At 42.9% G+C, this 25637-nt stretch overlaps 1 protein-coding gene and 1 long non-coding RNA gene across 2 annotated transcripts in view; one reads left to right on the top strand and one right to left on the bottom strand.

Annotated features, from left to right (window-relative positions):
• Positions 1-1575, bottom strand: part of LOC138976765 (uncharacterized) — a 103708-nt gene extending 102133 nt beyond the window's left edge. The window contains exon 1 of the long non-coding RNA XR_011459141.1: positions 1442-1575. This is a non-coding gene — a long non-coding RNA (uncharacterized lncRNA). The remainder of the gene's footprint in view (positions 1-1441) is intronic.
• LOC138976753 (uncharacterized) lies at positions 1449-20681 on the top strand. The gene is made up of 6 exons (XM_070349642.1): positions 1449-4104; positions 6241-6313; positions 10048-10289; positions 12809-12975; positions 14605-14951; positions 16207-20681. The coding sequence occupies exons 1-6, from the start codon at positions 2293-2295 to the stop codon at positions 16899-16901; spliced, it is 3336 nt and encodes a 1111-aa protein (XP_070205743.1). The 5' UTR covers positions 1449-2292; the 3' UTR covers positions 16902-20681.
• The last annotated feature ends 4956 nt before the right edge of the window (positions 20682-25637 follow it).

Here is a 25637-nt window from a genome sequence, read left to right as displayed (position 1 = left end):
TAAGAAATAGCAGTATTTGATCAAATGAAATAAACAATGTTTTAAAATAGTATGTTTCTGTGAAAAGAATGTCTAGTGTACCCTACTTCTCTCTGCCACAAACTTACATGTTCTCTTGCGTACCAGTGCCTTGCCAGAATGGAAACTAGAAACTAAACACAAAAATCCTTTTGTGTCATGGTTTTTGAACAAATGCACATGATGTAGACTCAATTTTAGGATCTTCTTTGTTTAACCATCATTAGCCACTAGCAGCGTATACATGTCTAAACAGAAATCACAAAATGAAACATGATATCTGCAGTCAGTTAATTTGGTCTGACCAGTCATCTAGGGGAAGGGGGGGGGGTATTTACGGTGTATTCAAGCAACTAATTTTTAACTCGATCCCTGTAAATTCCCCAAGGTTGAGCTCTGCAATATCAAATGGATCTCGCAAGAAATCTTCAATTTTAGGCATAGCTATACAGTGACTCATGCAGTTGCAAAGTTAAATCACTGGCATAACTGCAAAGCAGCATCCTGTCATTATTCACTCAAATAATATGTCCCTATTGCGTGCGTATTTAAAAAACAAAACAATTAGGAAAAGCAATTTCTTTTCCACCGTTAGTCCAAATGTTGGGGGTGGGCGTTTAAAAGGCAGGGGTGAGACTTTTCCGCGAATCCGCAGATTTCTGCGGACACAACTTACGAATTCCGCTGGGATAATATATTTTTCAGCGTCCCATTTCATCACAGTATCTTTGACTTGTTGACTGAATGATATGGAGAGAAGTGAAGATGGAACAGAACACTGGAGGCTTGAGAGTTAAATTGTGCTGACTGAAATCTCCTGATAACTAAATAATGTTATTTCAATTAAAACAAGTCTTCTCTTGATATTGTCAACACTGCTGTGGATGTGAAATTTTGTGATGAACAAGGAAGATTTGAAGAACTAAAAACCTGTGGTATACCGCCAGCACTAATCATACACACATGCACATACACACATGCACATACACACAAAAGAAAATTAAATAACAAAATGGTAAATAAAGAAGTAACATTACAAAGCAAAAGTGCTCCAGCATTTCCAGACAACTTCAAAATTGCAAAGATTGCATGCGTTACATCTGTCACTTTCTGTGTGATTTTGTAGAACTGAGAAGGGCTAGGAAATAAAGGACAGTGCACATGTTAATGTGCAGTGTCAACTGCATGTAATTCTCAGATTACTCTCATCACAAAATCCAAATGGTCCTGAAAGGGTAAACACTAAATGGTCCTGAAAGGGTAAACACTAAATGGTCCTGAAAGGGTAAACACTAAATGGTCCTGAAAGGGTAAACACTAAATGGTCCTGAAAGGGTAAACACTAAATGGTCCTGAAAGGGTAAACACTAAATAGTCCTGAAAGGGTAAACACTAAATGGTCCTGAAAGGGTAAACACTAAACACACTGTTCTATTTGGTGCGAGATTTGCACTTTCAGCTGAACTCGCTTACAGCTCGTTGGCTCACTTATAGCGTGCCGCGGCGCGGCCAGTGACCTTGATTCCCTTTCGCGCGCTGTCTCTAGCACACAAAGGCTCTATGGAGCTTGTGTGCGATGGCGCCAGTTTGAACAAAATACGTGATTCTTGGTGTGAAAAAGGGATCGTTTCAGTGACTTACACCTGGGATTATGTTCATCTTGTGTATTTTGTTACTTGAATATACAGGCATTGTGTTGGTGCAAACTGGAGTTTATTTATTCGACTCGTTTTGTTTGATTTTGTGGTAATACTAATATCACTGGCACTCAGCTCTTGTTCTTTGTTCCTGTTAAAAGAAACAGAATTTGCGCGTTGTATATCAGTTTATAATCACACTGAATACTGATAACAGCCCAACCGACTGTGTTTTTATTTTGCCATCAGTAAGTACTTAGTCTTAACTGTGTGATAGAGTGAAAACAAGTTAGGTTAAAGGTGTTTGTGTATGATTTCTGAAGCACTTTTGTGGGGTAAGTTGTGTGAATTAACCCACGCGCAGGTTCTCGGAACAGGCACTCGCTACAGTACGCTATTATATGCAGCTCTGTTGACTGTCGTGCATTTCATCTTGTTTGTTTTGTTTTGTGTTTTCCCCCTTCTTTTTTGTTCTTAAGCATGTGACGTGTTTATTCTTAAATTAATGTTGTGACTGTAGTTGTGCTTATGTTCTTGCCTGTCTGTATGTGTGTACATGGTTTTGCTTGTTTATTTGTGTCATTTTCTTTTAATTTGTAGTCACTCTATTTATTGATTTAAGGTGTCTCAGTTAAGAATGGCGGCAGTGCAACATACGGAAGATCTCCACATATTTAGGCTAAATGCTATGTGCAGAACGTGTGGCAGAAGATCAAAGACAGCGAAGGACAAAAATCATACCATTAGGCATTGCAAAAGCTACGCATCAGTGTTGTTTCAGTTTCACGGTATTCACGTTTCTGAAGAAGCCAATGGCACCACTTTCTCAAGTACACTATGTACATCATGCTTTGCTCGTCTCAGCCAACTAAAAAAAACTAACATTCCAACTCAAGGTGTGTCAAAAGCAATGAATAATAACCTTGAAAAAACAAAGGTGTTGTGGACACAATACAACTCCAAAGTGGAAGTAGCTGACTGTAGTGTGTGTAGAACGTTTGCCGAACAAATGGCTGGTAGTCGTAAGAAACCAAGAAAAGCCAGTGAAAAAGCTGCTAGCCCGCAAAGAAAAGGCACATGTGTTGACAGTATTGATGCCTGTACAAGCAATTCTATTGTTGAAACCTTTCAGCCACAGTGTTCTTCAACACCTGAAACAAAAACCGCAAGCCGTGTCGTCAAAAAACGTCTGTTCGACCTGCTGGCATCTCGCAAGGGTACGACTCAGAGTGATGTAAGTACTAACAATGACTGTAATGTGTGTACAATGTTTGCCGAACAAGTGGCCGGTAGTCGAAAAAAACCAAAAAAAGTCAGAGAGCTGCAACGAGAAGAACAGCGAGTGATTGCCGCACAGCGTCGCCATGACAACCGCCAGGAGAACAGATTACAACATGTATCTCGCGTCCACGTTGAGCCCAGACCTCCACAGCAACCTGTTGGACAAATTGGTCTCACCACCACTACACCTATTGGGCAAATTCTTCAGGACCCTTGTCTCACCACCACCACACCCCATGCTGTAGCCAGGAGTGGGCAAACAGCGTGTGACCCGCCAGTGGGCTATGCACATCTCACCACTACCACACCGCATGCTGTAGCCAGGAGTGTGCAAACAACGTGTGACCCGCCAGTGGGCTATGCACATCTCACCACTACCACACCCCATGCTGTAGCCAGGAGTGGGCAAACAGCGTGTGACCCGCCAGTGGGCTATGCACATCTCACCACTACCACACCCCATGCTGTTGCCAGGAGTGGGCAAACAGCGTGTGACCAGCCAGTGGGCTATGCACATCTCACCACTACCAGTACCCCACACCAGCCTCAAACAGCGTGTGACCCGCCAGTGGGCTATGCACATCTCACCACTACCAGTACCCCACACCAGCCTCAAACAGCGTGTGACCCGCCAGTGGGCTATGCACATCTCACCACTACCACACCCCATGCTGTAGCCAGGAGTGGGCAAACAGCGTGTGACCAGCCAGTGGGCTATGCACATCTCACCACTACCAGTACCCGACACCAGCCTCAAACAGCGTGTGACCCGCCAGTGGGCTATGCACATCTCACCACTACCAGTACCCCACACCAGCCTCAAACAGCGTGTGACCCGCCAGTGGGCTATGCACATCTCACCACTTCCACACCCCATGCTGTAGCCAGGAGTGGGCAAACAGCGTGTGACCAGCCAGTGGGCTATGCACATCTCACCACTACCAGTACCCGACACCAGCCTCAAACAGCGTGTGACCAGCCAGTGGGCTATGCACATCTCACCACTACCAGTACCCCACACCAGCCTCAAACAGCGTGTGACCCGCCAGTGGGCTATGCACATCTCACCACTACCAGTACCACACACCAGCCTCAAACAGCGTGTGACCCGCCAGTGGGCTATGCACATCTCACCACTACCAGTACCCCACACCAGCCTCAACAGCAGGTACAGTGGAACCTCTGCTTCAGTACCTCTGAAAAGGAGGGAGTCTTTGAAATGGGGTAAACTTCCAGCGGTTATGAAAGAAAAGTCTTGAAAGGGAGGGAGACTTAAACGTTGGGGGTCTTAACAGGGGGGGGGGTTCAGTGTACTTTTTGTCACAGGCCCTTCTATGCTGTGTGTCTGTCATGTGAAATCAATGATGACAACCCTTCTTTATGCCATCATACAATTGCTTTTGTCTGCACGTGTACGACTGTCATGAATGGTTAGAAATAGAAAATAGAAATAGCCTCTCGTCGTTTTTTTGTAAACACCTTACAATTCTGAACACAGTCAAAACGTATGTCACCATGTCTGGCTGCAAAGCCATCACAAGACGATGCAGACTTGGCCAGGGAGGTTCTCACTCATACCCTCACCAACGCTCTAGGAGCCTGCCTCTAATCATTTCTCATCGTATTAACTGGCTGAAACAGTCGAACCCCTGTAAACTTACCCCAATTTTTAAGGCTCCCTCATTTTTGACTCACATGCGAAGCAAAAGTGAGTCTATGTACTCACCCGAGTCGTCCGTCCGTCCGTCCGGACGTCCGTCCGTCCGGAAAACTTTAACGTTGGATATTTCTTGGACACTATTCAGTCTATCAGTACCAAATTTGGCAAGATGGTGTATGATGACAAGGCCCCAAAAAACATACATAGCATCTTGACCTTGCTTCAAGGTCAAGGTCGCAGGGGCCATAAATGTTGCCTAAAAAACAGCTATTTTTCACATTTTTCACATTTTCTCTGAAGTTTTTGAGATTCAATACCTCACCTATATATGATATATAGGGCAAAGTAAGCCCCATCTTTTGATACCAGTTTGGTTTACCTTGCTTCAAGGTCAAGGTCACAGGAGCTCTTCAAAGTTGGATTGTATACATATTTTGAAGTGACCTTGACCCTGAACTATGGAAGATAACTGTTTCAAACTTAAAAATTATGTGGGGCACATGTTATGCTTTCATCATGAGACACATTTGGTCACATATGATCAAGGTCAAGGTCACTTTGACCCTTATGAAATGTGACCAAAATAAGGTAGTGAACCACTAAAAGTGACCATATCTCATGGTAGAAAGAGCCAATAAGCACCATTGTACTTCCTATGTCTTGAATTAACAGCTTTGTGTTGCATGACCTTGGATGACCTTGACCTTGGGTCAAGGTCACATGTATTTTGGTAGGAAAAATGTGTAAAGCATGTGAGTCGTATGGGCTTTGCCCTTCTTGTTAAGACCTGATTTTCTCAGCTTTTTTGGAGGTTAAAATGGGGGTTCCACTGTATCTGGAATAATGCCCACCGGTTGAAAATATCCAATAACAGCATATTCCTCAGGGCTCCCCCCATATAATCAACATAGAGGGGGCCTGGACAGGGAGGATCATGTTCTTGCTTTAGGAAGAACGACGGGCGCAGTGGCGTGGTGGTATGACGTCGGCCTCCTAATCGGGAGGTCGTGAGTTCGAATCCCGGTCGCTGCCGCCTGGTGGGTTAAGAGTGGAGTTTTTTCCGATCTCCCAGGTCAACTTATGTGCAGACCTGCTAGTGACTTAACCCCCTTCGTGTGTACACGCAAGCACAAGACCAAGTGCATACGAAAAAGATCCTGTAATCCATGTCAGAGTTCGATGGGTTATGGAAACACGAAAATACCCAGCATGCCTACCCAACGAAAGCGAACTGAAAGATAGACCTGACCAGACTGGTCTGTTAGTGCATGTATTGTTCTGAACTGAAAGACACCAGCATGCTTGTGCGTGTGTGCTGTTGGGGGTTTTGTGTGGGGAATGTATGTGGGCGTGCGTGAGCGTGTGTGTGACTGAGATTGCAAGCGTGCATTTTGCATTTGGAAGGGTGTGTATGGATTGATTGATTGTACTCTGGCCAAAACATGTCCCTAGTGTACTGCACATGGTTGAAATAAAGTCTTATGTCTTATGTCTTATGTTATAGACCTGACCAGGCTGGTCTGTTAGTACATGTATTGGTTTGAACCGATCAAACTCAAAGCTGAGGAAAAAAGGATGATGTTGATGTGTATTTCACACCAGGTACAGGGGGTGACACCCGGCTTGTTTCACTTGTACTTGCAGGTTGTGCTTGGTGCCGAGAGACTGACCACCACCACACCATTCTGCCAGCAGGACAAGCCACACAAGGATCACTGTAAGAGACACTGCTCATTTTCTCATGAGTTCAAGAACAGTGGAACCCCCTTTGTAAGACTAACAAAACATCTGAGAAAATCAAGTCTTAAGAATAAGGGAGTCTTAATATGGAGGTACATTTACATGAGTTATCAATAAAATTAAAAATCAGAAAAATGAAAAGGGGGGTCTTAAAATGGGAGTTCCAGCCAGTGTTGTTGACATCAGGGACTGTAGAGTACACCAGACAGGACACACACTACATCAGGGACTGTAGAGTACACCAGACAGGACACACACTACATCAGGGACTGTAGAGTACACCAGACAGGACACACACTACATCAGGGACTGTAGAGTACACCAGACAGGACACACACTACATCAGGGACTGTAGAGTACACCAGACAGGACACACACTACATCAGGGACTGTAGAGTACACCAGACAGGACACACACTACATCAGGGACTGTAGAGTACACCAGACAGGACACACACTACATCAGGGACTGTAGAGTACACCAGACAGGACACACACTACATCAGGGACTGTAGAGTACATCAGACAGGACACACACTACCTCAGGGACTGTAGAGTACACCAGACAGGACACACACTACATCAGGGACTGTAGAGTACACCAGACAGGACACGCACTACATCAGGGACTGTAGAGTACACCAGACAGGACACACACTACATCAGGGACTGTAGAGTACACCAGACAGGACACACACTACATCAGGGACTGTAGAGTACACCAGACAGGACACACACTACATCAGGGACTGTAGAGTACACCAGACAGGACACACACTACATCAGGGACTGTAGAGTACACCAGACAGGACACACACTACATCAGGGACTGTAGAGTACACCAGACAGGACACACACTACATCAGGGACTGTAGAGTACACCAGACAGGACACACACTACATCAGGGACTGTAGAGTACACCAGACAGGACACACACTACATCAGGGACTGTAGAGTACACCAGACAGGACACACACTACATCAGGGACTGTAGAGTACACCAGACAGGACACACACTGCCTCAGGGACTGTAGAGTACACCAGACAGGACACACACTACATCAGGGACTGTAGAGTACACCAGACAGGACACGCACTACATCAGGGACTGTAGAGTACACCAGACAGGACACACACTACATCAGGGACTGTAGAGTACACCAGACAGGACACACACTACATTGGGGACTGTAGAGTACACCAGACAGGACACACACTACATCAGGGACTGTAGAGTACACCAGACAGGACACACACTACATCAGGGACTGTAGAGTACACCAGACAGGACACACACTACATCAGGGACTGTAGAGTACACCAGACAGGACACACACTACATCAGGGACTGTAGAGTACACCAGACAGGACACACACTACATCAGGGACTGTAGAGTACACCAGACAGGACACACACTACATCAGGGACTGTAGAGTACACCAGACAGGACACACACTACATCAGGGACTGTAGAGTACACCAGACAGGACACACACTACATCAGGGACTGTAGAGTACACCAGACAGGACACACACTACATCAGGGACTGTAGAGTACACCAGACAGGACACACACTACAAAAGGGACTGTAGAGTACACCAGACAGGACACACACTACAAAAGGGACTGTAGAGTACACCGGACAGGACACACACTACATCAGGGACTGTATAGTACACCAGACAGGACACACACTACATCAGGTACTGTAGAGTACACCAGACAGGACACACACTACAAAAGGGACTGTAGAGTACACCAGACAGGACACACACTACATCAGGGACTGTAGAGTACACCAGACAGGACACACACTACATCAGGGACTGTAGAGTACACCAGACAGGACACACACTACAACAGGGACTGTAGAGTACACCAGACAGGACACACACTACATCAGGGACTGTAGAGTACACCAGACAGGACACACACTACATCAGGGACTGTAGAGTACACCAGTCAGGACACACACTACATCAGGGACTGTAGAGTACACCAGACAGGACACACACTACATCAGGGACTGTAGAGTACACCAGACAGGACACACACTACATCAGGGACTGTAGAGTACACCAGACAGGACACACACTACATCAGGGACTGTAGAGTACACCAGACAGGACACACACTACATCAGGGACTGTAGAGTACACCAGACAGGACACACACTACATCAGGGACTGTAGAGTACACCAGACAGGACACACACTACATCAGGGACTGTAGAGTACACCAGACAGGACACACACTACATCAGGGACTGTAGAGTACACCAGACAGGACACACACTACATCAGGGACTGTAGAGTACACCAGACAGGACACACACTGCCTCAGGGACTGTAGAGTACACCAGACAGGACACACACTACATCAGGGACTGTAGAGTACACCAGACAGGACACGCACTACATCAGGGACTGTAGAGTACACCAGACAGGACACACACTACATCAGGGACTGTAGAGTACACCAGACAGGACACACACTACATTGGGGACTGTAGAGTACACCAGACAGGACACACACTACATCAGGGACTGTAGAGTACACCAGACAGGACACACACTACATCAGGGACTGTAGAGTACACCAGACAGGACACACACTACATCAGGGACTGTAGAGTACACCAGACAGGACACACACTACATCAGGGACTGTAGAGTACACCAGACAGGACACACACTACATCAGGGACTGTAGAGTACACCAGACAGGACACACACTACATCAGGGACTGTAGAGTACACCAGACAGGACACACACTACATCAGGGACTGTAGAGTACACCAGACAGGACACACACTACATCAGGGACTGTAGAGTACACCAGACAGGACACACACTACATCAGGGACTGTAGAGTACACCAGACAGGACACACACTACAAAAGGGACTGTAGAGTACACCAGACAGGACACACACTACAAAAGGGACTGTAGAGTACACCGGACAGGACACACACTACATCAGGGACTGTATAGTACACCAGACAGGACACACACTACATCAGGTACTGTAGAGTACACCAGACAGGACACACACTACAAAAGGGACTGTAGAGTACACCAGACAGGACACACACTACATCAGGGACTGTAGAGTACACCAGACAGGACACACACTACATCAGGGACTGTAGAGTACACCAGACAGGACACACTCTACAACAGGGACTGTAGAGTACACCAGACAGGACACACACTACATCAGGGACTGTAGAGTACACCAGACAGGACACACACTACATCAGGGACTGTAGAGTACACCAGTCAGGACACACACTACATCAGGGACTGTAGAGTACACCAGACAGGACACACACTACATCAGGGACTGTAGAGTACACCAGACAGGACACACACTACAAAAGGGCGTTCCAGTGTTGTTGACATCAGGGACTGTAGAGTACACCAGACAGGACACACACTACAAAAGGGCGTTCCAGTGTTGTTGACATCAGGGACTGTAGAGTACACCAGACAGGACACACACTACATCAGGGACTGTAGAGTACACCAGACAGGACACACACTACATCAGGGACTGTAGAGTACACCAGACAGGACACACACTACAAAAGAGAATTCTGAAGTCTGCTTTTATCACCAAGCTGACCGATGTAGACATTTCACTTTCGCTGTGTGAATTTCACGAGTAAATGAAATGAAATGAAATATCCTTTTGTATTTGTGCAGCTGGAGTTGAGTACAACTCCGAAACGGGGCAGGCGGATTTTGCAAGGCTCAGTCCCAGGGTGCAGCAGCAGCGACCAGCAAAAGCGGTACCGGCATCAATACAAGCATCAATACCAGCATCAATATCAGCATCAATATCAGCACAAGCAATAGCAGCTGAAGCAGGGACAAGTTTCGTGCCACTGACAAAGGAAGACCGCATCAAAGTGGCCCAGAAAGTTGCTGACAACATATCCAGCATGGTATGTAACACTCTACAGTTGCTGACAACATATCCAGCATGGTAGGTAACTCTCTAAAGTTGCTGACAACATATCCAGGATGGTAGGTAACTCTCTAAAGTTGCTGACAACATATCCAGCATGGTAGGTAACTCTCTAAAGTTGCTGACAACATATCCAGCATGGTATGTAACTCTCTAAAGTTGCTGACAACATATCCAGCATGGTAGGTAACACTCTAAAGTTGCTGACAACATATCCAGCATGGTCGGTAACTCTCTAAAGTTGCTGACAACATATCCAGCATGGTACCTATCACTCATTATTCAAGTGCTAGCTCGATCAAAGCCATTCTAAAGGCATAGATAAAAAATGTCCACCATGTAAACCATGAAAAGCGTTCCATCTGTCACTATGTACACTGCTATGTAGTGGCTTTTTACTGTAACTAGCTGGGATATCCCATTGATACAAGGGCTACAATCTTGCCAAGAATGCCAATGATACATAGATCAGGGGTCGACACTAACTTATTTGGCCTGGGGCCTGTGGCCCCAGAGATGGAAATTGCTGGGGCGGAAAACAAAAATCTGGGGCCCACTCTCAGTATCCACGTGCAGCAATGCATTGTCTGTTAATGCATTGTCTGTTTTTCTTCATCGTACTGAAGCCAGGGAAATTCTTTCAACCATTTGACATTGAAATTACGACAGCGCTTCGCGCTTTTGGCTGCATCGGTCTCCTTTTTACATTTAGTCAAGTTTTGACTAAATGTTTTAACGTAGAGGGGGGAATCGAGACGAGGGTCGTGGTGTATGTGCGTGTGTGTCTGTCTGTGTGTGTGTGTGTGTGTATAGAGCGATTCAGACTAAACTACTGGACCGATCTTTATGAAATTTGACATGAGAGTTCCTGGGTATGAAATCCCCGAACGTTTTTTTCATTTTTTTGATAAATGTCTTTGATGACGTCATATCCGGCTTTTCGTGAAAGTTGAGGCGGCACTGTCACGCCCTCATTTTTCAACCAAATTGGTTGAAATTTTGGTCAGGTAATGTTCGACGAAGCCCGGACTTCGGTATTGCATTTCAGCGTGGTGGCTTAAAAATTAATTAATGACTTTGGTCATTAAAAATCTGAAAATTGTAAAAAAAATATGTTTTTTATAAAACGATACAAATTTACGTTTATCTTATTCTCCATCATTTGCTGAATCCAAAAACATATAATTATTTTATATTCGGATTAAAAACAAGCTCTGAAAATTAAATATATAAAAATTATTATCAAAATTAAATTTTCCAAATCAATTTAAAAACACTTTCATCTTATTCCTTGTCGGTTCCTGATTCCAAAAACATATGATATGATATGTTTGGATTAAAAACACGCTCAGAAAGTTTAAACGAAGAGAGGTACAGAAAAGCGTGCTATCCTTTCCAGCGCAACTACTACCCCGCTCTTCTTGTCAATTTCACTGCCTATGCCGTGAGCGGTGGACTGACGATGCTACGAGTATACGGTCTTGCTGCGTTGCATTGCGTTCAGTTTCATCCTGTGAGTTCGACAGCTACTTGACTAAATGTTGTATTTTCGCCTTACGCGACTTGTTTCGTTTCTCTCCACCCTGTTCTTCATCTTCATTTCCATGTCTTTTTACACCTGGGATGTGTCGCCACATTTTGCGTTTGGCATTTGAAGGCGGTACTTATCTCTCACGCTAAATAGCACAATCTGGGAGTTATTTCCCTTGCGGCATTGTCCTTCGACGATTTCAATGTTTGTTTTTTTTCTTGACTGCGGCATTGATCGTAACGCAAATTTCAGTGACGACTTTGACTGGCGATTTTTAATGATTGGCTCTGGCATTAGAATTTTCGGTTTGTCATTGTTGGAATTTATCCTGGGGCGGAGTGGGCCCCAAGCTTCGGCAATGTTTGGGGCGGAACACAAAACTCTGGGGCGTTCCGCCCCCTGCCCCCGCTAGTGTCAAACCCTGTAGATTCTTTTTGCGCAGCTATGGTATTGCAATTGTTGCAACATTTTTACCTTTATATCCCCGACACATGGGGCTGACTTAGCAATGAAAAAAACATGTGGAACATGATTGTAAGCTATAAAACAAATTTAAGTCGATGAATTTGGGGATGTTACCTGGACTGTCAACTGTGAGAATACATATGATTATACATTAGCAAACTTTAAAGGGACATTGCAAACATAGCCTGTTCATTTACATACTTGCGTTTGGGTTTAAAAGTTTCAAGATGAGTGTATTCAACACCTTGTACACACTGAACATGCAAGTCTGCTGTTGATTCACAGATCAGACTTGGTTGTGAAAATATTCTGTTGCTTTCTTTTGAAGGATGCTTTGAACATAATTATGTCACATGGCAGGATGCGCATATAAATGCTATATGTCAAATAACATATTGCATTATTTTATAGTCACTAGGCTACTGTGTACCATCATTCAGAAAAGAGGATTATACAAGTTACGTCAGATTTGAGAGAAGTTGCTTGGCAATGTGCTGCAGGTACGCTTGGTTTGGCAGACGGGGGGCCACCTGACCTTTGAACTTGCAATGGAGGGACAGGTGTGGAGAGGAGACAGCAAGCCCACTCTGCCTGGCCCTCAAGAAGAAGGCAGGTGTTTGCCTGCAGACAACAGGAATCGTACAATCAGGACCCTGCTGGAGACAATGTAGGTTGCTTTTTGTTGTTATTTATATTCTTTGTGTCTGTGTTTAAGTTGAAACTTTCCTTTGTTGTTATTTATATTCTTTGTGTCTGTGTTTAAGTTGAAACTTTTCTTTGTTGTTATTTGATACGCGCAATTGTTTATAAAATTATAGGAATTTTCCCGGCAAGAAATGGCCCCAAGAGGTACGAAGTGATCGATTGTTCCGTTATCCCAGGTATAAGCCGTGTTTTAAGATACTCTTCAGAGAGTGGAATGTTGCATATGCATTGGGATTACTGTTGGGTTTCTGACAGTGAAACTTGCTGGTATTATCTAGGATTCGGAATTCATTTCCTAAAATCCACCATGCTTTGTCAGTTAAATGCTAGGATGCTCGGATTCCGACTTAATACTTATGTGAGAACATTTTTAGAAAAACTCGTTGTGAAACTGGTTAGGTCCCAGTCAGCTCTCTATGAGATCTCACATTGCATGTGCTATCACTTTATACAATCTTATGTTAAGTCCCAGTCAGCTCTCTATGAGATCTCACATTGTGTGTGCTATCACTTTATACAATCTTATGTTAGGTCCCAGTCAGCTCTCTATGAGATCTCACATTGTGTGTGCTATCACTTTATACAATCTTATGTTAGGTCCCAGTCAGCTCTCTATGAGATCTCACATTGTGTGTGCTATCACTTTATACAATCTTATGTTAGGTCCCAGTCAGCTCTCTATGAGATCTCACATTGTGTGTGCTATCACTTTATACAATCTTATGTTAGGTCCCAGTCAGCTCTCTATGAGATCTCACATTGTGTGTGCTATCACTTTATACAATCTTATGTTAGGTCCCAGTCAGCTCTTTATGAGGTCTCACATTGCGTGTGCTATCACTTTATACAATCTTATGTTAGGTCCCAGTCAGCTCTCTATGAGGTCTCACATTGCGTGTGCTATCACTTTATACAATCTTATGTTAGGTCCCAGTCAGCTCTCTATGAGGTCTCACATTGCGTGTGCTATCACTTTATACAATCTTATGTTAGGTCCCAGTCAGCTCTCTATGAGGTCTCACATTGCGTGTGCTATCACTTTATACAATCTTATGTTAGGTCCCAGTCAGCTCTCTATGAGGTCTCACATTGCGTGTGCTATCACTTTATACAATCTTATGTTAGGTCCCAGTCAGCTCTCTATGAGGTCTCACATTGCGTGTGCTATCACTTTATACAATCTTATGTTAGTCCGTGACAAATTAGTGTTGGGGAATAGCTGACTAAAACATAATGATAATGTTTTGGAGAGAGACTTGATTGTTGTTTTTCTCAATTGCATGTAAGTTTGGTTCAGTTTTAGCTAAGGATCTTTTGTGGATTTGATTTTCTGAGATGCTACTGGTTGCTAGTTGCCATTCCAATGTAAAGCCACTGGTTAATCAAGTTGTTTGTGTGTGTGTGTGTGTGTGTGTGTTTGTGTGTGTGTGTTTTGTTTTTAAACCTACAGTGGAGAAGTGGGTGGTTTTTAATGCAATAGAATGGGTTTGAGATAAAAAAAACCTCCTCGTCCCAAAGGTCTTTCCAAAATACTCTGCCCTGATTCTTTCAACAAATGATTAACACGGTGACTATCACTTTTTCTCTGCAGCTCCGTGAACACTGAACAGCCAGGAACAGTCAACACCTTGAACAGTGAACAGCCACGAACAGTCAACACCTGTAACAGTGAACAGCCACGAACAGTCATCACCTGTAATAGTGAACAGACACAGACAGTCAACAACTTCAACAGTGAACAGCCACGGACAGTCAGTGCCTTGAACAGTGAACGGCCACGCACAGTCTACATCTTCAACAGTGAACAGTCAGGGAACGCAGGTTCTGACAACAGTATGGAGGAAGGAGACACAGCAGTTGTGCCAGACGTCAAGATAGAGATTGATGTGGCTGAAGAGACACCATTATGCTGGCACATCACGGAACCCCATCCATACAGTAAGTAGAAAAGAACGTATCAGATGTGCGAGAGAATAGATTTGAAATTTGCAAAACTTTGCTAAATAAGCATGGTTGACCCTCGTCAAATGTCAGGGTTATGATGTGGTTGTGATTTTAGATCGGTGAGTAATAATGATGAGCAATGTTTGTCTGCCAGCCATCAGCCCATCCAGTTGTCTGTCCATATGTCTGCACAAATCGCCATAAATTTCGTTTAAAACCACCTTTGAAGATGATTCAAGTACATGCATTAAAATGTAGATCTAAATACACTGTGTGTGTTCGCCTGCAGTCGCCCGAAAGTGGGTAACCTTGTTTTTGATTGGTTGATGTGTGATAGGGTATGAAGCCACACTTTGCAAAACAGCCAATCAGAGCGTGCCTTATATAGTAGATTTGCGGGCTGAATCTAAATATGCCTGGTGGATATCTTGTGCAGTTTTAGATCTGCAAACTTGTTCTACGATTACAGTAAGCTTATTTCAGTAAGAGTAGACCTGTATAGAAACAGATGTTCGTATCAACAGACAAAGCGAAAGCGGCACGGTAACCAGCATACACACCTAAAAAGAAGAAAAGGGATTTTTGAAAAGTATATTGATCCGGCTCGAGCCTCATAAACACAGTGCGGTAGAAAATGAAAACTCTGAACCCCCACCATCGCCTTCGCCATTGCTCGCTTATTTGGGTTTTGTGACTCCTTCAGATAAAAAAAGAAAAAAAGATGAAGAACAAAGTCAAACACAGTTAGACTGAAGACTGGTTTTGACCCTGAAGACGAACTGACAGGTTTCAGATCAGTGTGGACATCGAACTTTTGAGACGTTTTGTAAACAAACTGTTGCGCCCATCATGTAAACAACCTCCCGGCAAGACTCCTTTGTCTCATGTGAAATCAAGCATTTAAAAGCATCAAAGATTATTTTTATATGTCGATGTCTAAGAGAATGAGACTGTTTTTAATTACGTCTAATAAAGTTCGCGGCGTCAAGTTTACAGATTGCTATGTTTGCTCTCGGAAAAGACAACACAGATTTCCTCGGGAATCTACACGCCGCCCATTCGAAAAGATGGACAAATAGAAATCTGTTATGAGTCATTTAATCCTGAGAGCTTTGCAGCGGTATGATTGCACACACAATCTATTGAGCAAAACGAGCAAAGTTTGTTTTCATCTTTTAGTATCAGGCAGTGAAAGTTTGAAGAAATATTTTGACATTGCTTCATGGATCTGGTTTATGTTTGTTTCCAGTGCCAGCCAGGGAGGGTGTGGTCACAGAGAACACAGCTACCATGCCTACAGTGCAGACATTGGAAGCTGCAGTCAGGTCTCACAGGGATACCTGGCTGAAACAAGAGATACAGACACCAGAAACACAGACTGCAGTCAGCACTCACAGAGATACCTGGCTGAAACAAGTGATACAGACACCAGCAACACAGACTGCAGTCAGCACTCACAGTGATACCTGGCTGAAACAAGAGATACAGACACCAGAAACACAGACTGCAGTCAGCACTCACAGTGATACCTGGCTGAAACAAGTGATACAGACACCAGCAACACAGACTGCAGTCAGCACTCACAGTGATACCTGGCTGAAACAAGAGATACAGACACCAGAAACACAGACTGCAGTCAGCACTCACAGGGATACCTGGCTGAAACAAGAGATACAGACACCAGAAACACAGACTGCAGTCAGCACTCACAGTGATACCTGGCTGAAACAAGAGATACAGACACCAGAAACACAGACTGCAGTCAGCACTTACACTCACAGTGATACCTGGCTGAAACATGAGATACAGACACCAGAAACACAGACTGCCGTCAGCACTCACACTCACAGTGATACCTGGCTGAAACATGAGATACAGACACCAGAAACACAGACTGCAGTCAGCACTCACAGTGATACGTGGCTGAAACAAGAGGTACTGTAGTCTCTACAATGTACTGCCCTGGGCTTGAGTGCACACCTGACATGTACGGACAGATTTGCTCAGCACAAAGTTTTTTTCAACGATCACCTACAAATTGTGGATGCGGACACCCATTTTTGGTAAAAACTGTTATTCACACCTGCAATATGCGGACAGATAGTCATCTGAAATTCTAATGTTACAGCATTGGAATTGATCACACAGAGCAGGAGGCTTATTTTCTTTATTATCTCCATAATTGAATGGATATAGACACTATGTTGCTGTATGTTCGTGCTTAAGTACTTTTTAAGGCCCTGTTGTTCCTTAAATTGCTTTAATGTTCGATCAGCTCCGACCCAAACCATCGACGCTATCTGAGTTTTAGCGCCCAGTAGGTGACGTCGGGAATTTCTTTATTATCTCCATAGTTGTTACTTTTTCGTAAATCTAACTTAGTGCACTTCATTTCTTATTCCCTTAAGATACTTTTTGAGTTAAAGTGCATTAATAAATGTTTGGATCAAGTAAATCAAAGGTTTCCTCAGTTTGACCGGTGTTTTCGCCGCGTGACGTCACACGCGTCATTTTGACACCTGTGTTTCTTTGTCAAGTTTTACGTCACATAACTTGTCATAAGTTCCATTTTACCGCAAGTATGACACATGTATGGAAAGTTCAGAAGTTCATTTTGCAATTTAGTGGATTGTGTTTGGTGCAGGAAGTGATAGAGTTTAGCAATCTTTATTTTGCTGGGTTTTGAGCGTTAATCGGTCATTAATTCTGAGTAATTAATCACAATTACTTTTTGGTCTGGACTTGTAAAGTTATATCTTGTAACATGATTGCAAAGTATTTTTCACACTGGTTCTGTAGCAACAAACCAATTTCTAATGTATGCATTTTTCGTAAAGTTATCAGCAGCTGCTGTCAAAGTTTCTAAAGAAACACAGGTCTGGCAATCAGACAGGGATTGAGAGCCGTTTTGATGAGATGAAAAAGGCGCTTTCAGAGCAGTCCGCGCGGACAGTATAAATAGCCTCGGGTACCAGCATAAGTATTCAGTTCATTGTTCGACTCCGCTGACCGCTCGCTGCGATAGACCTAGCCTTGATTCAGAGTATCGTGGTAGACCCAGGAAAAAGAGGCATGTGCCCATTCAGTGAATAGTTGGTTTTTGAGTCACTTGAGAAAAAGTGACTCTATGTAATCGGTCAGTGTTAGTCTGTCCGGCCGGCCGGCCGGCCGTCCGTAGACACCACCTTAACGTTGGACTTTTCTCGGAAACTATCAAAGCGATCGGGCTCATATTTTGTTTAGTCGTGACCTCCAATGACCTCTACACTTTAACGATGGTTTCGTTGACCTTTGACCTTTTTCAAGGTCACAGGTCAGCGTCAAAGGAAAAATTAGACATTTTATATGGACTTTTCTCGGAAACTATCAAAGCGATCGGGCTCATATTTTGTTTAGTCGTGACCTCCAATGACCTCTACACTTTAACGATGGTTTCGTTGACCTTTGACCTTTTTCAAGGTCACAGGTCAGCGTCAAAGGAAAAATTAGACATTTTATATCTTTGACAAGCCTTTTACGAACGTTATCAGAAAAACAAGGGAGATAACTAGCCTTTTCTGTTCGGCAACACACAACTTAACGTTGGGCTTTTCTCGGAAACTATAAAAGTGACCGGGCTCAAATTTTATGTGAACGTGACTCATTGTGTTGTGAATAGCAATTTCTTCCTGTCCATCTGATGCCTCATATAATATTCAGAACTGCGAAAGTGACTCGATCGAGCGTTTGCTCTTCTTGTTATGCACTTGTGTTTGAACCTGTGTTGATGTCGCCAAAGGGTTGAGTTCACTGTAAGTAAACAATGATTTTCTTGTTTTGTTTACTATGCCATTTATTGTGACTTGATCATGATTGTATTACTGCTATGTTTTGTTGACGACTGAAATGATGGAGTATTTGTCTTTCGCTGATAGCTGAGGTTACGTCAGGATGTCTAGATATTACGTCAGTCCGTCAGATCAAACTGTAGACTAAACCATGTTTCGTAGCGACTGTATGGTCAATTGAGCAGTTAGTTTTGGATGCCAAGCTTTCAGTTAAAGATGCTTGGTGAATTTTGTTTAGCATTTGCAAGTTCGTGTAAATCGGCCGAATTGCAGACGCATCATGGGGTATGTTGATATGATGACATTGGTTTCTTTCTGAGCCGGTTAACTGTGTCAATCGAGAGTATGATGTAACTCATCAAGAGTTGTGCCTTTTCTAAATTTACGATTCACTTGGAAGCACTACTGAAAGAAGCTGCTTTTATTCAAAAGAGCTGTTAGCTGTTCATAAAGAGATTCATGTCAGGAACGGATAATGAGATGAAATAATGTGGAACCTGAAGGTTATGGTTATCGGTTTTAAGACTCTCGCTCCATCTAATCAGTGCATTGATTGAATTGTGGTATGATTTCTTATTGTTGTCCCAGAACATCCTTGTCATTTTTATATTCTATTAGTTGTGTGTTCTCTCTCTCTCTCTCTCTCTCTCTCTCTCTCTCTCTCTCTCTCTCTCTCTCTCTCTCTCTCTCTCTCTCTCTCTCTCTCTCTCTCTCTCTCTCTCTCTCTCTCTCTCTCTCTCTCTCTCTCTCTCTCTCTCTCTCTCCACAGATGTTATTCTTCTGGTTGCCAGTTTATTCTTCTTGTCTCAGGCTAGGATTTGAGTTGTTCTCAGTTCAGGTTGATAGAATTGAGTCAGTCCTTGCAAACTTTGGATGTATATTGAATGTAGGTCAAATACCTAGCCTAGCTGCCAGAACTGTATTTGATGTGGCACTAGTGACCTAGTAGTTTCTGTTGCAATGCTGATGCTTGTAACATAACTATGCCCCTGTGTTGTGTGTGTGTGTTTCTTTGTAATTGTTTGTGTGTTTGGTTGTTTATGTGTTTGTTTGTCCTAGTTGTGTGTTTGTCGTGTGCCTGTGTTGTATTTCTGTGTGTGTTCCCATCTCCCACCAATTTTGTGCTTTGAAGAATGATTACCCTCATTTGTTACCTCCCTTGTTGTGGTAGGAAACTGCTGTACAATTTGGTCAGTACACAGTGCCACTTACTGACTTAGTCCATTCAGGACTTTGGATATTTTGCATACATATATTGTCGGTCTTTTGTATTCTTTTTACTAGAATCCTTTTGTGTCATTTACGCGTTGTTGTTTGTTTGTTTGTTAACTGTCAGTTTGTTTGTTTACTTGTTTGTTTTGTCGGTATTTGTATGTTTAGTTGCTGTACTGTTTATTTGTTGTTGTTCGTGTTTGTTTGGTTGGTCATTGTTTGTTCACCGATTAGGCGCTAGAGTATTTGATGTATAACCCATACCCAACAGTCCCTTGTTGATCCTGGCATAAAGTAACTTGTCGGTGATGTTGTGAGGAATGAGATTGAGAGTTTGTACTGTACACGTTGACTTTCTATAAGCTTGTGTTCTGTTGTGCTAGAAACTCTGATAGCGACTTGAACTTACTTGTGTAATTTGCATTTGACTTTCTAGTCATGGTTTGTTCATGTTGTTTTTAGGACTGCGGTATGTTGTGTTTTGTCACTCTTTGCTCGATTACTTATGGTGTTGTGAATAATTATGTAAATATTTCCGCTCTTGTTGTTTACAACATTACTTTGATTTTATTGCCTATTTTCATGACTTGTTGCCTGAAACTTAATAAAAAAAATTTGTATTATGTTTTCAGGTCATTGCGTGTTGTTCCACGTGGGGTTTAAAATAAAACGATGAACCCCGCCATCCAGTCTGTTTGAGTTGAGAGTGAGAGAGAACCTCCCCACACAAGTATGACCGTTTTTACCCCACCATTTAGGCAGCAATACGCCGCTTTCGGGGGAAGCATGCTGGGTATTTTCGTGTTTCTATAACCCATCGAACTCTGACATGCATTACAGGATCTTTTCTGTGCGCACTTGGTCTTGTGCTTGCGTGTGCACACGAAGGGGGCTAAGCCACTAGCAGGTCTGCACATAAGTTGACCTGGGAGATCGGAAAAATCTCCACACTTAACCCACCAGGTGGCCACAGCCGGGATTCGAACTCACTACCTTCCGATTAAGAGGCCGACGTCTTACCACCCCGCCACAGCGCCCGTCTTTTCAACAATTAAATCAGGCTACAGCAACAGTGTCGTACAAATCAAGGGTAATCTAAATATTTTAAATCATACCTCCTCTTGCTCTTCTGAGTTCCAAACTTAGTAAATTTGAAAATTGTAGCCTTATGCTGTAACTTGGTTTTGATGAGATTAACTAAAGAGGTGATTGCTCAAGTAATACAACACCACCCCCACCCCACCCACTTCCTTGTTCTATTTTACTCAAGTGATAGCCTGTTTCGCCTGAAGGAACTGGTAATGGTTTTAAAATATGTATATTTGCATGACTCAAATACCGGTTGTGGACTTGTTCCTGTGAAACAGCCTGACAGCTGACATACTTGAAAACTTCACATGTCGTGTGCAGCGGAAGAGGCTTTAACTCTGTGTCATATTTAGAGCACACCACATAGCATACACATCCGGAGTTGGTTTAACATGCCAATCGCAGGATACAGCCTGTCGGAGGTATGGAGAGTGTTCCGGATGATGTGATATCTGTCTGAAGTTTTGATGGGAACCTTCTCCTCCAGACCGCCGAAAATCCTGACAGAGGTATTTTCGGAAAACGTCAATTATCAGATCATAATCATAATTTCATATACTGTACAGCCTGTATGTTAGATAAGCTTTTTGCCTGCTTTCTGATTTTATCAGTACTTTTTTAAGCACAATTTATTTTTGTGTAGTGTTCAGCATTTTCTGGCATGCTTCCTTATAACTGAAATGAGAGGTTAAATCAACTTCAAACATGAATTGTTTCCAGAGTTTTTCCAGAGAATGTTTGACTTGAAAGTATTGAGTAGTCCTCATGACAATATTGTACTATAAATCATTCTAACTGTTGATAACTCTGTTAGTAAAAAAAACACCCAGCAACCCCAGTGTGCATAAACATGTGTATAAACGCGGTTTCATTGCAAGTTGATATGGATAGCCTCTGGTGTTGGTTATAACCCCTGCTTTTTATCTAAAACAAAAAGAAAATTTTTAGTGCGGATCGCGGCTACAACTACAATTTGTACAGGGGTGGCCTCTAACTTCTCAATCACATTTCATCCTTCTCTTCCAAACTTTGTCAATTTCTTAATTTTCACCAGTTGATTAAATTTCTTCGATTTAGGAGACCACACTATTTTCCTGAGACCAGTGCTTGTTTACATACTCTGACCGGTACTTTTAACAGCCACGCTGCTGACATACTTCAGGCGCCTGTGCGCAGCGAAAGGTACTGAACTCTTGCTGAACTGATTAAAACTGAGGGAGAGTACAGTCCCCTGGTGCTTTCAGCTTCAATGGCGAACGACCGAACTCGGAACTACTTTCGAAGGTAAGTAAGTAAACTAAACTCCAGACTGAGTGCTTCCCCACCAAATTCAACAAGTACGGTTATCTACAGGGAGAAAAGCCACAAGTATAGCAAATTCTGGTTATGTTTAACTTGAGTGTTGTAAATTCGGGGACGTTTTTCTACTGCAGTCGAATCCTCTGCTTTTGCAAACAGAAAAGGCTCTCGTACACACCGTCTAAACGCCATCCCCCCTTATGAACCCATTTCGATCGAAAATAGGGGGTGGGCGTTTACTAGGCACTGTACCATGCGCAGGACCAGTTCTGCATAAGAAATAGCAGTATTTGATCAAATGAAATAAACTATGTTTTAAAATAGTATGTTTCTGTGAAAAGAATGTCTACGTGTACCCTACTTCTCTCTGCCACAAACTTACATGTTCTCTTGCGTACCAGTGCCTTGCCAGAATGGAAACTAGAAACTAAACACAAATACCTTTTGTATCATGGTTTTTGAACAAATGCACATGATGTAGACTCAATTTTAGGATCTTCTTTGTTTAACCATCATTAGCCACTAGCAGCGTATGTCTAAACAGAAATCACAAAATGAAACATGATATCTGCAGTCAGTTAATTTGGTCTGACCAGTCATCTAGGGGAAGGGGGGGGGGGGGAGGGGTATTTACGGTGTATTCAAGCAACCAATTTTTCACTCGATCCCTGTAAATTCCCCAAGGTTGAGCTCTGCAATATATATATCAAATGGATCTCGCAAGAAATCTTCAATTTTAGGCATGGCTATACAGTGACTCATGCAGTTGCAAAGTTAAATCACTGGCATAACTGCAAAGCAGCATCCTGTCATTATTCACTCAAATAATATGTCCCTATTGCGTGCGTATTTAAAAAACAAAACAATTAGGAAAAGCAATTTCTTTTCCACCGTTAGTCCAAATGTTGGGGGTGGGCGTTTAAAAGGCAGGGGTGGGACTTTTCCACCGTTAGTCCAAATGTTGGGGGTGGGCGTTTAAAAGGCAGGGGTGGGACTTTTCCACCGTTAGTCCAAATGTTGGGGGTGGGCGTTTAAAAGGCAGGGGTGAGACTTTTCCGCGAATCCGCAGATTTCTGCGGACACAACTTACGAATTCCGCTGGGGTAATCTATTTTTCAGCGTCCCATTTCATCACAGTATCTTTGACTTGTTGACTGAATGATATGGAGAGAAGTGAAGATGGAACAGAACACTGGAGGCTTGAGAGTTAAATTGTGCTGACTGAAATCTCCTGATAACTAAATAATGTTATTTCAATTAAAACAAGTCTTCTCTTGATATTGTCAACACTGCTGTGGATGTGAAATTTTGTGATGAATAAGGAAGATTTGAAGAACTAAAAACCTGTGGTATATATACCGCCAGCACTAATCATACACACATGCACATACACACATGCACATACACACAAAAGAAAATTAAATAAAAAAATGGTAAATAAAGAAGTAACATTACAAAGCAAAAGTGCTCCAGCATTTCCAGACAACTTCAAAATTGCAAAGATTGCATGCGTTACATCTGTCACTTTCTGTGTGATTTTGTAGAACTGAGAAGGGCTAGGAAATAAAGGAGTGCACATGTTAATGTGCAGTGTCAACTGCATGTAATTCTCAGATTACTCTCATCACAAAATCCAAATGGTCCTGAAAGGGTAAACACTAAATGGTCCTGAAAGGGTAAACAATCTAAATGGTCCTGAAAGGGTAAACACTAAATGGTCCTGAAAGGGTAAACACTAAATGGTCCTGAAAGGGTAAATACTAAATGGTCCTGAAAGGGTAAACACTAAATGGTTCAAACAAGAACAACAAACAAACAAGTCAAATGAACATTGACTTAAATAATTGTTAAGTATCCTACCTGTCAAAGATAACTTACATGCAGTCGGTGATAACTTGCATGCAGTCGGTGATAACTTGCATGCAGTCGTTGATAACTTGCATGCAGTCGGTGAAGTTTGTTCTGTAAGCTCCCAGACTTTTCTGTCATGTTCACCATTCACCTGAAAAAAATTTTTGTTTCAATCAAAACAAGTCTTTTCTCGATATTGACTATTGTCAACTCTACTGTGAGCAATAAGTTTTGTGATGAATAAGAAAGATTTGAACAACTAAAAACCTGTGATATACAGCCAGCACTAACCATACACACCTGCACATAGTTACACATAACAAATGCGAAAAAAAGGTTAAAAGAATAAATAATCTCAATAAATTGTATACCCCCAAAGAAGCAAGAATTCGTGCGGCTGTAAGTTTCCGAATCTTGGGGGGTGGGGGCTGAGAACGCTTCAAGGGAAGCTTTCGTTTCTTTGGTTGATCATTTTCTGATGTACCTGCACTCAATGGGTCAGGGTTCTCCTCACTTGGCCATCCATCTTTAAAATGCTGCAATATAAAAAGGGGTCATTAAAAAAAACCAGTGGAGGCATTTATGATATCTGTCACATAAACTTAGCCAAACAATTATTGCAACAAATTTCAAACCCAAATTAAAGCATTAATCCCCGTGTCATTTCATTAAAACTGTGTATGCCAGTTAAGACCGTTCACTTAACCTCCAGGATCACCTTTTGGATTAAATATTTCTTTTACAGGGATCACGTGACCGCCGCTCAAGTAAGGGCACTGTATTCCATCCGGTGGCGAGTTTTGCAATCTCAGCTGAACTTTTCTTGGAGCTGGCGGGCTAATTTTATAGCCGACCCTGCGCGCGCGGTGATTTCTGGAGCAATTTAATTTGCCCCGTAAATACCCACGCGCTGCACGGTTCATCGGAACAGGCACTCGATACAAGACACTTGTTTTATGGAGTATGTGTGACAATCGCTGTGGCTGTTGACTCCAGTGCATTTCATCTTTTCTGTTTTGTTGTTGCTTGTTTTGCGTCTCCCCCCCCCCCCCCCCTTGTTTTGTGTTCTTAAGCATATGGTGTGTTTATTCTTTACTTAATGTTGTGGCTGTAATTGTGCTTATGTTTTTGCCTGTCTGTTTGTGTGTACATGGTTTAGCTTGTTTATTGGTGTCAAATTCTTTCAATTTATTGATTTAAGGTGTCCCAGTTAAGAATGGCGGCAGTGCAACATACGGAAGATCTCCACATATTTAGGCTAAATGCTATGTGCAGAACTTGTGGCAGAAGATCAAAGGCAGCGAAGGACAAACATAATACCATTAGGCATTGCAAAAACTACGCATCGGTGTTGTTTCAGTTTCACAGTATTCAAGTTTCTGAAGAAGCCAATGGCACCACT

This window comes from Littorina saxatilis, linkage group LG9 (genome assembly GCF_037325665.1).
Source record: "Littorina saxatilis isolate snail1 linkage group LG9, US_GU_Lsax_2.0, whole genome shotgun sequence".
NCBI lineage: Eukaryota > Metazoa > Mollusca > Gastropoda > Littorinimorpha > Littorinidae > Littorina > Littorina saxatilis.
Note: the sequence above shows the minus strand (reverse complement) of the source record. Positions and strands in the feature narration are given on the sequence as shown.